Genomic DNA, 13,545 nt, shown 5'->3' with positions numbered 1-13,545 from the left:
GTTTTAAGTGAAAAAACTATATCGCAAAACTATCAAGGTCCAACAAACAAAGCCAGTGTCCTTGGAGAAAGGATTTTTACTCACGAACAATCTTCCAATCTTTTTATGAGAACTTTTCTGTTTTTTGCTGTCTTCATTACCATGTCTAATATCCTTTTGTGCAAAGATTGATTTTACGTCCAAATTAAATAAGAATGCACTGAAATTCCTTTTCTTGCTCTAAATGTCACATGATGAGTCTGCATATTTGATTTCACGCAAATTTGATGCAAGATGGCCTTCCTGACACACATCCCTCCCCCGCTGGGAGTGCTCACAAGAATATTTGCTTGTAAGCTGAATGTATTAACCATGACACTATGGAGCCACTCCGCTCATAGCTAATGATGGGATTTTAAATCTGGCTAATCAAACTTTTGAGATCCTTGAGAGTTTTAGAAATCTGAAAAGAATACATCTGGCCCTGAGTTAGGTTTAACATCACTTTATTCTTCTAGTATGTTGGGATTCTCACACTTTGCTCAAGTGATTCTTTACAGCAAGGTTTAAATCTTCAACCAGTAAATTGAAGTTCTCTTCTTATACAAACTAGGACCCACAACAATGCGGTGACCGAACACAATGATCTTAGCAGAGTTTGACAGATTCTTGGACCAGCTACACATGATCTACAGTGATGACAGGACCCTGTGATAAATGAGCGTGTGTTTAGGGAGCCAGAGATTCAGGGGCATTGGCCTTGAGCAAATATCAGTGTGTCACAAACTCAGATGGATGGACCGCACAGGACTGTCAGTTTTATCACTTAACTACTTGTCTCTGGGTTAATAAATCCTGATTCTTGACTGACAGCTCCAAGTTTACTCTGAAGGGTGCCGCCGCCGTAACGTGGCCTTGACTTCATCAACTCACATTCATGACTCGCCTTCTCTGAACACACATTTTCATAAATGACGCTAAAGAAGAAATATGACAAGGGGTTCTCCTTAGCTTCCTCTCACTTTTCTCATCTCTGCTGTCACAAACCAGTGTCTCATGAATCATTCATCACCATCACATCAAAGGCGTAAAGAAATGCACAACACTTTCCTCACTAATGAAATTTGCAGGTTTATGTTTATATCAAAACAGTGAAAAGTAAAAATTTTATCTGGATATTCTATGTGAAATGGACAGTCTGAAATCAAATCGAATCTTGAAGGAAAATCACATATCCAGCATTTCATTAATTACCCACTTTGTCTAGTGTAAATCTCTTTAAAGCTCATTCGACAAAAATCCCTAGTTTTGAATTTGAGCTAAACTTTCACACTCATATTCACACCTACAGCCAATTTGGCATCACCAGTTAATGTAATGTGCGTGTCTTTGTACTGTGGGAAGAAGTCATGGTATCTAGACAGAACCCACACAGGGATGGGGAGAACATCAACATTCACAGTGATGGGGGACAGCCGGGCTGTAGATTCAAACCCAGGACCTTTTGGCTGTGATGCCACATTGCTAATCACTGTCTTGATGTGTTGGACCTATGATGTACTGGTCATCTGCCTAGGGTGTTATTTGATGCCCATTCTGGGAACCCATCAGCTTACATCTTTCTGAGGACTAGGGTGAGAAATTAACATCATAAAATGTGAAAATGTAACATCCAGTGACAAAATAATTACTTCTGATTTTCATTTTATGAATGGAATATACTAACCACTTAAATATTTTACTGGAATTTGGCTTGTGGCAGGTGCTAATTTACCCAGCTCATGCAATTTTCAACCAAATTTAATCATCTTGAGAGTACTGAATAGATTTTATTTTCCAAAATGTGTTTAAAAAACAGACACACACTCTATAGTGCTCGAGGGTTTTTGGTTAAAATCAGTTTTTCATATTTGAACATTAGACTATGTTATGAGCACATAAATGTGCTGTGTCAGAAAATGCATCTTCAGTCTGTTTGTGAACAAAAGAATGTCGGCTTGACCAAACTGTACTTCCTCTTGTGGCCACTTGAGGCTGGCTCCAAAAGTGAGTCAAACCTCATACACTAACTTGAACAACTTGTGCAACTTGAAACAAGGCAACATTTTGAGAAAATAACTCAAAATTTCGAGTTAGCCATTAGAAAATCAGGAAACTCCATAAAATATGTAAATTGGGTAGTGACTGTATCAGTGAGCTAATAATATATATTAAACATGAATACATTGCTGCTATGCTGATAATAAGAACAAGCGATTCAGCTAGTGATATAAAGATTTCATCATTTTTAAAACCCCGCAGAGAGTACTCAAAAGTTGATTCATTCATGACCAGCTGCTTTAGCACCGGTAGCTTAGCTCAAGCACTGATGGTAAACTTTCAGCTCCTGCTTCCAGGTAACAAGGAAATGACATACCTTCACAGAGCTTCCTGATTGGCTGAGCTCACTCTGAGAATGATTGCAGATTAGATGGTGATCCATGAGATGAATCCTCTTGTTCATATTATTCCCAGGTTATTTTAATTTATTTAATAGAAAAGCAATATTTGGTTTTCCTGTATCGATACAATATTGCCAAGCAATTATTGTAGTTAAAGTAGAAGGTGGCTGAAATACTAAAGGTTCACATAGAATAGAATAGAATAGAATAGAATAGAATAGAATAGAATAGAATAGAATTCAACTTTATTGTCATTGCACATGCACAGGTACAGGGCAACGAAATGCAGTTTGCATCCATCCAGAAGTGCTTTAGTGATATAGATATATTACAATATATATTAGCAATAATATAGATATGTGAGTATATTACAGAAATGGGTCTATTATGGTATGTTATAATGTACACGGTATGAAGTATGTTGTGAATATTCTATAACTATAAGTATGTACAGGCTGTAGTGAGTACAAGCTATGTACAGGATATGAACAGGATATAAATATGAAAAACTATACAGAATATGAAATAAATAACTTTACAGAATCTGGGATATACAGCTATACAGAAATGGGAACTATGCAAGTTGTAAACAGTTGTAGGATTAAAGATTATCGAATGTACAGAATGATTATTACAGAGCAGTAATACAGTAGTGCAGTTAAGATAAGTGAGGGTGTAGATAGTTTCTACAGAGGCTATATAAAGTGCTAGTGGTTGTGAGTGGTGGTTCAGTCCATGTTATTATTGTGTTTGAGGGTACAGTTGTCCATTGTGGGTGTGTGTATGTTCAGTCCATGAGTTTAACGTGGGTCAGATGTCAGGAGGCAGAGTTCAGGAGTCTGACAGCTGTGGGGAAGAAGCTGTTCCGGTACCTGGTGGTCTTAGTCCGGAGGCTCCTGTGGCGCCTCCCAGAGGGCAGGAGGGTGAAGAGTCCATGTGATGGGTGACTGGGGTCTTTGATGATTTTCCCAGCCCTTTTCAGACACCGCTTCCTGTAGATGTCTTTTATGGCAGGAAGTGGTGCTCCGGCGATGCGCTGGGCAGTTTTCACGACCTTCTGCAATGCCTTCCGGTCCGAGGCAGAGCAGTTCCCGTACCAGACTGTTATACAGTTGGTCAGGATGCTCTCGATGGTGCAGCGATAGAAGTTCACCAGGATGTCTGAGGACAGGTGGTTCTTCCTCAGAGTCCTCAAGAAGAAGAGGCGCTGGTGAGCCTTCTTGACCAGCTTGGAGCAGTTGGTCGTCCAGGTGAGATCCTCGGAGATGTGGACTCCCAGGAACTTGAAGCTGCTCACACGCTCCACAGCCGTCCCCTTAATGTGGATGGGTGGATGTGGGTCAGCATTCCTCCTGTAGTCCACGATGAGCTCCTTGGTCTTCTCGGTGTTAAGCAGCAGGTTGTTTCTGTCGCACCACTCAGCCAGACGATCCACCTCCTCCCTGTAGGCGGCCTCATCGTTGTCACTGATGAGGCCAATCACCGTGGTGTCATCTGCAAACTTAATGATGGTGTTGGAACCATCAGCAGGTCTGCAGTCGTGGGTGAAGAGGGAGTAGAGGAAAGGGCTCATCACACAGCCTTGTGGTACACCGGTGTTCATTGTGATGGTAGATGAGCAGCGGTTATCCAGCCGGACATGTTGGGGGCGGTTGGTCAGGAAGTCCAGTAACCATTTGCAGATGAGGGAACTGATACCCAGGTCTGTCAGTTTCCTGATGAGTTGTGAGGGGTGGATTGTATTGAATGCTGAACTGAAGTCTATAAACAGCATTCTGGCGTAGGTGTTGTTGTTGTCCAGGTGTGAGAGGACAGAGTGCATTGCGATGGAGACTGCATCCTCTGTGCTCCTGTTCCGGCGGTATGCGAATTGGTGGGGGTCTAGGGTGGGGGGGAGACAGGATTTGAAGTGTGCTAGGACCAGTCGCTCTAAGCACTTAGTGATGATGGGGGTGAGTGCTACTGGGCGGTAATCATTGAGGCAAGATGGGTTGGAGTTTTTGGGTATCGGGACGATGGAGGTGGATTTGAAGCAGGCCGGTACCACAGCGTGGGCCAAGGACAGATTGAATATGTCTGTGAGCACTCCTGCAAGCTCCCCAGTTTCACGTTAATATGACTGTTTCAGTTCCTGCAATTTAAGTTCATTTTGCATTTGTTTTTTTAAATTATGTACATATATTTTCCTAATTTCTTCTACTGGCATAAATATCCGTGCTTGAGATTAATGTCAGTCTTCTATAAGCTTTAGCCTCCGTGCCTTTGATCATGTTTACGTTTATTAGGCTGAAATATCCTCAGATTTTTGTTTTTTACCCTGTCTGAAAATAAGGTGATCTATTTAAGGTCACTGGAAACTTTTCTTGTTCTATTGTGTTTTCCCCAGAATCTCCACAAGTGCCTGCACGACATTAACTATAAAAAGAAACTGAACTTAAAGAAGACAACACTTCCTTGTGCTTTTTTGTTCTTACGAGATGCAGCACCTACTGCCAGTTAAGTACCGTATATGTGTTTCAGTTTGGAAACCTCTCTTCTTGGTTATTAGTATGTGTGAAAGACTGGTGATTCATGCATTATGTAAACATTTTTTAGCCATCATGTGTGCATTCACAGGCACATCTCTTATTAGCATTCCTTTGCTCTGCTTTCATCATGTTCACACATCCTCTTGTCAGAGGATGCACACGTTTCACACATCAGCGCATGCATGCTCCTACGCACAGACACACAGGTTAGAAGAGAAGTGGTATTATCTGTCATTAGGCCCCGGGTGAAACACACATTTCACAGAGTCCAAAATCAGCTGAGTGAAGAGATAATGATCCCACGTTGCACTTTAGAGACACGTAGAAGAAGAGAGAGAGAGAAAAACATCCCTCGCACCTCTTTTAGGTGTCTAAAGTCTTGTGTGAACAGACACAGCAGTCTGGACGCGTGCTTTGTCTCGTCATTAGCGGTCTGTGTTTGTCAGCATGTGAATTTGGAGGAACGTGGTGTAGATAATTGGAGGAGATAAGTAGTTCTGTGCATTCAGCTGGATGTGCCAGGTTCACACAACCTATGCGGGACCATTTTGGAGCGGAAAAACGTGTCTTTGAAGCACGGTGTAACAGAGGAAGGCTGTGGTTGAAAAAGAACCTAAGCTTTTAATTTTATAGATGACAGAGAAATAAATAAATAAAGCATATTCGTGGTAAGATCATAGCTATAGTAATAACCACATCATTATGCAGCAATATAATGGGAAAGTTTTGCTTAAAATTTTCTTATATATACTGTAGGGAAGGATCATGGGTTGGCTTTCTTAAGCACTCTAAGGTTTTTTGCTGTCATTGTTAAAAAATTCACTCTCGTTGGTTACGGCAGACTTGTAACCTGCGAGTAAAAAGAACCACTTTGACTGTTGGTTTGAAATGAGAAACAAACGGTTATTGAAAGTTGGATGTGAATTTAATGAATGCCTCATAATTAATGAGAAGAGAGTCATTTTTATTGTACAATGGCCTGTGGAGACACGGAAAATGTGTTTAGGTGAGTGGCCTTTTATCATCCAAACAAGATGTCGTTTAATCTGTAGTCAAAAATCAACCACTGTTGTCTTTCTTCAGGTGAGACTGGGGAGACTTGGAACAGGATATCTAGTCACGCTGGGATGTGAATGATTCTGATAAGATGTTAACAGTTAGGTGCAGTGTTAGTGAGATATTAGCTATATCAGCTTCATCTTTCCTCCTTCCTCAGAGTTTTCGTTATCAGCTGTCTTTACTTTGCTGTTCCTACAGCCACAACTTCATTAGGGAGCTTGGTGATCCTGGACAAATCCCACCACTAAATTGCATCTGCGCTTTCTATGATCTGCAGAAAATAACTGTACAAACAGTCAAGGGCACCAACTGAGCAGCTGTTTTAGTTCATCAGGAGCAAATTACAAACAGATTGTGAACACAAATTGATTGAAACACACTGGAGGGAAAAAAAAAGTTCTTCTTTGTGGTTCTTTGGTCCAGAGGGATGACTTAAAATTGTAAACTATTCCTCAATCAATGTATATCAGTGTACACAGCCCTAAAACCCTAAGAATGTTAAAACTGGACACTTATGCTTGTCAGGGTTCCTGGGTCGTTGACCCAGTGATTTCAGTTTGTTCATGTTCAGTTTGGTTCGCCACATTAATGTTCTCACTTCCTGTCTTTTCCCGTGTCAGCTTGTCTCCCGTGTCATTAGTCAGATTATGTTCAGCCCTGTACTCACCTGTTTCCAATCATTGTCATCATTCAACCTGTGTATTTAAGTTCCTCGGTTTCACCAGTTCTCTGTCGTGTCATTGATGTTGATGTTCATGTGATGTTCTGTTGTCGTTTCCGCCTGCGTTCAGCCAGCCAGCCATTCAGCCTTCCAGTCAGTTGTCCAGCCAGCCAGCCATTTTCTCCCTTTGTTCTGTTCATCCACTCCTCATAATAAATCTGCACCTACCTGCGAGTCCTGCGTTTGGGTTCCTTCTTCCTCGCCTCCACACGACGCCTGACAGAATGACACGACCCGTGCCACGAAGACACGATTGGAACCCAGCAGACTCGGACCTCTACGAGCGGCAGGAGGCAGCGCTTTCCCGTTGGGCAAAGGAGCTCAGGGGAAAACAGCGGCTCTTCGCGGAGCGAGAGCACGTCTTCGAGGGCACTCGCTTGGCTCTGGGCGGGCCTCGGAGACGCCGCGTTCCCCCACCTGCTGCCTCACCTGTACCGGAGCATTTGCCGTGGAGAGTGGACGTTCCACGCCGCGCTTCGGCCACTCCCTCTCTCGCCACTCCGCTCCTCGCTCCCACACCCGCCGCCTCATCCGCCGGACCTCCACCATCGCCGCGGCACAACGGCTACGCCTCCCACCTCAGCTCGACGGAGGCTACCGCGCCAGAGGCTCAGCTGTTTATCCCGGCCGCTTCCTCTTCCCGGAGAAAGCGGCGCACACGCCGCCATAAAATGGACTATTTTCAGCAATTCCCGGTGGTGAGTTCCAGCGACTGTTTTCCACCCTCGTTTGACTCTCCACTTCAACCCAATAATAAACCCGTCTTTGATTCATGGGACGTTTCCCTCCTAGAGGAGGAAGTGGACTGGGAAGAGTTTTTCTGCTCTGCTCCTCCAAAGACTGTAGATAGTGGTGGCAGGAAAACCCGAACATTCTCCCATACACCTGCCAGTAACACACACACCGTCACTATTTCCACACCCATTATTGAGCCATTGCCCACCAGCATGGGGGCCCAGTCTATGCCCACACCAGTGCCAGCTCCCAGGAGGAGGGCAGCTGCGACCCAGTCTACCTCCACACCCGCTCCTGTTTCTCGGGTGGGGGTGACTGGTGTCCAGCCACCTTCTGTGCCTGTCCCAGCGCCCAGGCTGAGGGCAGCCAGAACCCAGCCTGACCTCCCTGGAGGCTTGGAAGAGCTAACCGGTCCACCTACTACTTCACCCTTTCATCCACCTCCTGATCCAGCTTTTCACGCCCTCGCAGTATCACTGGTTAGACTAGCTGAACTGTCCCCTGCCCAGGCACCAGCCTTACGAGCCCAAGCCGTAATTTTATCTCCGTCACTAGCTCACTCTTTAGCTCAGCCATTAGCCTCACCGGCCTCTGTTTATCCGTCAGTCTCCTTAGTCCAATCAGTTCCCTCACCTGCTGTCCAGTCTCCTGCTGCCCTCCAGTCAGTTCAGCCACCTGTAGCCCAGTCTCCACCTGTCCCCCAGTCACCTGTAGCCCAGTCTCCACCTGTCCCCCAGTCACCTGTAGTCCAGCCTCCACCTGTCCTCCACTCTTCTGTAGTCCAGTCTGCCGCCCAGTGCCCTGTAGTCCAGTCGCCTCCTGTTCCCCAGTCACCTGTCCACCATCCCGTCCAGTCCCCGGACCTGCACCCAGAGCCAGCTGTGAGCCTTCCTGCTTCTCAGCCAGGGGTTTCCGCACCCGCTGGCCCGGCCGCTCCTCAGCCAGGGGCCTCCGCGCCTACTGGCCCTGCCTGTCTCCGGCCAGAGGCCTCCGCGCCTGCATCGCCTGGTCAGGCCTCTGCCTCAGCTGCACCCACGCCCGGCCCGGCCTCTGCCTCAGCTGCACCCACGCCCGGCCCGGCCTCTGCCTCAGCTGCACCCACGCCCGGCCCGGCCTCTGCCTCAGCTGCACCCACGCCCGGCCCGGCCTCAGAGCCTTCGTCCGCTGCGGCCTCAGAGCCTTCGTCCGCTGCGGCCTCAGAGCCTTCGTCCGCTGCGGCCTCAGAGCCTTCGTCCGCTGCGGCCTCAGAGCCTTCGTCCGCTGCGGCCTCAGTGCCTTCGGCCTCAGTGCCTTCGGCCTCAGTGCCTTCGGCCTCAGTGCCTTCGGCCTCAGTGCCTTCAGCCTCGCCTGGCCCAGCCTCAGTGCCTTCAGCCTCGCCTGGCCCAGCCTCAGTGCCTTCAGCCTCGCCTGGCCCAGCCTCAGTGCCTTCAGCCTCGCCTGGCCCAGCCTCAGTGCCTTCAGCCTCGCCTGGCCCAGCCTCAGTGCCTTCAGCCTCGCCTGGCCCAGCCTCAGTGCCTTCAGCCTCGCCTGGCCCAGCCTCGTTTGGGTCTGGAGCTGAACGGCCATTTTCTAGACCGCTGGCTGGGCCACTGGCCGGGCGCCATCGCCGTCGTGGGCGGCCCACAGACCCTCTTCGCCCGAGTGGCCGCCGTCGCCTTCCGCACGGCCGGCCCCCGGACCGCCTTCGCCCGAGTGGCCGCCGTCGCCTTCCGCACGGCCGGCCCCCGGACCAGTGCTGTCGCCGTTGCCGTCCGCACGGTCGGCCCCCTGAACTGTCTCGTCTCGGCCACGGGCCGCGTGGACGCCCACCTGAACTGTCTCGTCTCGGCCACGGGCCGCGTGGGCGCCCACCTGAACTGTCTCGTCTCGGCCACGGGCCGCGGGGGCGCCCACCTGAACTGTCTTGGTGTGGACTCCGTCCCTCCGTCCTGGGCCCCCTCCGCCCACCCTGTTCTGGTTTTTTTTTTTTTTTTTTTTTTTTCTTTCTCTTTTGGCCGTCGGGTGCCGGCCTTTGAAGGGGGGGGGGTACTGTCAGGGTTCCTGGGTCGTTGACCCAGTGATTTCAGTTTGTTCATGTTCAGTTTGGTTCGCCACATTAATGTTCTCACTTCCTGTCTTTTCCCGTGTCAGCTTGTCTCCCGTGTCATTAGTCAGATTATGTTCAGCCCTGTACTCACCTGTTTCCAATCATTGTCATCATTCAACCTGTGTATTTAAGTTCCTCGGTTTCACCAGTTCTCTGTCGTGTCATTGATGTTGATGTTCATGTGATGTTCTGTTGTCGTTTCCGCCTGCGTTCAGCCAGCCAGCCATTCAGCCTTCCAGTCAGTTGTCCAGCCAGCCAGCCATTTTCTCCCTTTGTTCTGTTCATCCACTCCTCATAATAAATCTGCACCTACCTGCGAGTCCTGCGTTTGGGTTCCTTCTTCCTCGCCTCCACACGACGCCTGACAATGCTAATTCTTAATACATTAAATTACCAGTGGGTGTATGTCCATTGTTAGCATCTTTCAAATTATTCTGTAGGACATGACTGATTGAAGCAAAGCTTCCATGTGTGCAGACCATCACAAAGTCGCTTTCACACAGGTAGCGATTCAATTTTTTTTCACATCACTATGAAGCTGACAATTGGTTACTAACGCACATTCCAGGTTCCAGTTGCCTAGGTAACCCTCTAATGCTCTTCTGTCATGTGTCAATCACTCGTATCTTGTGCTCTTAATTTAGTTACTTTAATTGCTTACCTCAGAGTTGGGCATAGAATGTCACTGATTTTCATCCGCGTTTGGTCATCACGCCAGTTCACACAACACTTCCCATGTGGGTACACTTTAATACCCACTTTTTTTTTTTTTTTTTACTGGTATCATTTGGAATTCATAAGATGGGATATGGCTAATATCAAAGAACTTCCTACAACATTAATGATTATAACCTGAGATAATTCATGTATTCTCTTGAAATCTTTGCTGGCACCCACTAATCAGAACACCTGCTGTTGTTGATGTTGAGCCTTTTCATTCGTTAGAAGTCTTCATAGGGCAAACAGGCTGCCCATTACAGACCTGTCTGAAGCCTGAATTGTCATGTCATAGAAATGTTTGTCCAGCCATCCACCTGCTGCTTCTCCCAAAAGAACATTGCTGCTTCAGTACTTTTGGGAGAAGCAGCGGGTGGACGGCAGGGTCACTGTGACCAGCTGCAGAAACAGAAGCATCTGCCCTCTTGTGACGGTTTTACCTCCTTTGTTCACTCTGACAAATAGCTTGAGTCAGACCTTGCCTATGGCACTGGCTCAGCACTAACACAAAGTCAAATAAAATGTGGAGAGAGGTCTGGGCACTGGAGATTATTAAGTGGATGATGTACTGTATGTTTGCTTTCCGAGAGTGCAGAAATGGGTTACAAGTACGCTTTATTGATTTGAGAGTGACCGCTGCATTTTCTTTTGTTTTAGTTATAGTTTCTGGTAGGCACTTTGTTCAGCCCAAACCATTTCCTCCAAGGCAGAGAAATCTCTTTATCTCTTTTTTTCACTCTTTCAAAGCCCATAATATCAGCACATCTCCGTGTCCAGCGGCTGTTGTCTGTCAAGGGGAATATAAGCCTGACGTAGTAATATCTACCATTTATCTGCCTGTCCAATGCTGCCTCCACCGAATGAAGCCTGTGGTGTTTCTGAAAAGCTTAATAAATCGTATTTGTTCAGGCATGTTGACTCAAAATACAGTTTAATACACCATCACCTCTAGGAGAGGAGAAATTTGCCCACTTCATTCCACTGTGTTAGCAGCTTTGTCACTGATACACCAGTGTGTGGCACATGCAAACAACTCAGATGTAAAGTGATCCCTCTGTTAACATTTCCATCAAAACAGTGTGTGATCTGGATCCCAGTGGTGTAGTGGGATTATGTGACACAAGCATTTTGGGATATATTTCACTTTGTGAGGGCAGGATACTTTGATTCATGCCTACGGTTGATCTTTTATGCTTTGCTAAATCATCAGCAATTGTGTTTCAAAAGTTCCAAATCAGAAAAAACACATGGCAACTGATTTAAAACAAAAAAAGGGAGAAATAAATCAAAAGAAACATGTTACTGCAAAAGAATTTGCAAAACACAAACAGGGAGAAAAAGATGAAAATAGTAAAACTTAGTGAATTTAGTCTGAAGTTTAAGTTTTCAGAAACAAACAGGCCTTTTTTCTCACACTCTGAGCATTTTGATATCTACATTCTACTAAGGAAATAAATGAAGAATTATTAAAGTAAAAAACAACTTATTTTATCTTTTTTCCCTGGTTCACAATGTTCATGCTTCTAAAGTATGCAGCTTCACTGGAGCAGGTGCCTTGCTCAAGGGCAACTGCTTAATAAGGTTTGGGAGAAGAAATTGTTTCTTGTTCGCTTTTCCCAACCCCATGCTTCATGCACTGGTTCCCAGTGCCTTCTTTTAACCGAAACAAAATCAATGAAAAGATTTGAGTGCATTTTCCCAAATCCAGATATTGTTTTTGTAAAAAGCATGTAAAACAGCAAAGTTAGTTTTTATGGATGACACACAGAATGCAAAATATCTGAGAGCTCAAAAACTCCAACTCCAAGGCAAATGAGCTACTTGTATTAATGCAAACTGCAAAACAACTTTACATGACATCTCATTCTACTCACCAGCCTTCACTGCCCCATACAAGCTGAATAATATAAGGGCGACATGTGCATTAATTCCCAGGACTGTTTTACTCCAGAGATCCATGACGAAGTGAAACGATGCTGAAGAAAAGCACGGGGAAGGAGGGAGACAGTCTGCCTCTCCACTCCTCTTTACTTCAGTCCTCCAGACTCTCTCACTCCCCAGATCCCTGATGAATTTTTTTGCTTCTGCGTCCAACGTGCTTACCAACATCCGCCTGGCTCCAAAGAGATAGCACCAGAAGCAAGGCTGCTCTCTGTTTGGCTGCACTCTGCAGAGTGAGGGGAAAGAAGTAAGTGAGGGAGAGAGGCACACAGTCAGAGAGAGAGAGAGCGAAAGAGAAAAAGAGAGAGAGAGAGAGGAGTGAGAAAGCTTTCATTATGTCACAGCGCCAAAGCAAGGTACTTTAGTCATTAAGAGGACTTAAAGAAATTCTAGTGTGCTTGAATCCTTTGGTGGAAAACTATGGAAAACCCACTGCAGGCTGGGCTATTGTGTTCCAGCAACATTTGAGAAAAAGAGTCATCTTAGGTCCCACTGGGTTCGGGGCTCCTGCTCACGGTCTGTTTGTCATTGTGTAATCCAACAGTTCAGGTCCAGTGGTCAGTGACGGGATCCCCAGCACAGTTACTCAGTCACTGCAAATCAGCCAAAGCAGCACAGTGAAGGATGATACAGGAATTTAAAGGATGACTTCAAATTAAAGGTCTGATTCTCAGCGCTGTTACTTTAATCTTTACTCTGAGCGAAATCTAGATCCAGAAACTGTCCCAAAAATACATGAAAATATTTTTATGGCAATAAATGCAACATATGCACCATAAACTGGTTAAAATAAGGTCAATGCACAAATATATAACCACTTTGAACATACAAGCTAATCACCATCTGTATTATTTTCCAAGTATTTTAGTCAATCAGCTTTAATCAATGAAGAATTATAATTATAATGAGTTTACGCCCTCTTGTAATCACATCTAAAGATTTTAGCACTACACTGGCTTTGGTTTGACAGTATAAATTCCTGCTGGCAATGAGTGCTTCATAGCATGAAAACAGAAGTCCTTTTAATTAGGTCTGAAGTTGTAATTTGCAAGTATTTATATACACTAGTCCGAACTCCTCCAACATCCAGAACAATTTATTCTCTGCTCATGGAAGCTAGAAATCAAAATCTAGGCTTCAAATTTTCTTCATCTCTATATTCATTTGATACATTCGAGTCCAAGCATGGAAATTTATTGCTTCTAAAATGTATATGGCAATATGGCAACAGCTTTAAAATAGTAATAAAAAAAACTGCCAAATCGAAACAATGCTCTTGGATTGTGACAGAAAAGCCTCAGGCCTGATAAAACACCACCTGTCTTAAAAAATACTCTT

The 13,545-nt window shown here is 45.6% G+C and overlaps 1 protein-coding gene across 1 annotated transcript in view; it reads right to left on the bottom strand.

Moving 5' to 3' along the window:
* Positions 1-12,746, bottom strand: part of LOC146655310 (contactin-associated protein-like 4) — an 84,568-nt gene extending 71,822 nt beyond the window's left edge. Inside the window, exons 1-2 of the mRNA XM_085427564.1 lie at positions 12,641-12,746; positions 12,141-12,433 (exon numbers count right to left, since the gene is read on the bottom strand). Coding sequence (XP_085283690.1) covers positions 12,141-12,375 — 235 coding nt within the window. The 5' untranslated portion in view covers positions 12,376-12,433; positions 12,641-12,746. The remainder of the gene's footprint in view (positions 1-12,140; positions 12,434-12,640) is intronic.
* Between the last annotated feature and the right edge of the window lie 799 nt (positions 12,747-13,545).

This window comes from Rhamphochromis longiceps, linkage group LG13 (genome assembly GCF_057381845.1).
Source record: "Rhamphochromis longiceps isolate RC_006_pf linkage group LG13, R_longiceps_female_GT1.1, whole genome shotgun sequence".
In the NCBI taxonomy this organism is placed as follows: Eukaryota; Metazoa; Chordata; class Actinopteri; order Cichliformes; family Cichlidae; genus Rhamphochromis; species Rhamphochromis longiceps.
The sequence above is the reverse complement of the archived record's forward strand: the minus strand, read 5'-3'. Positions and strand labels throughout refer to the sequence as shown.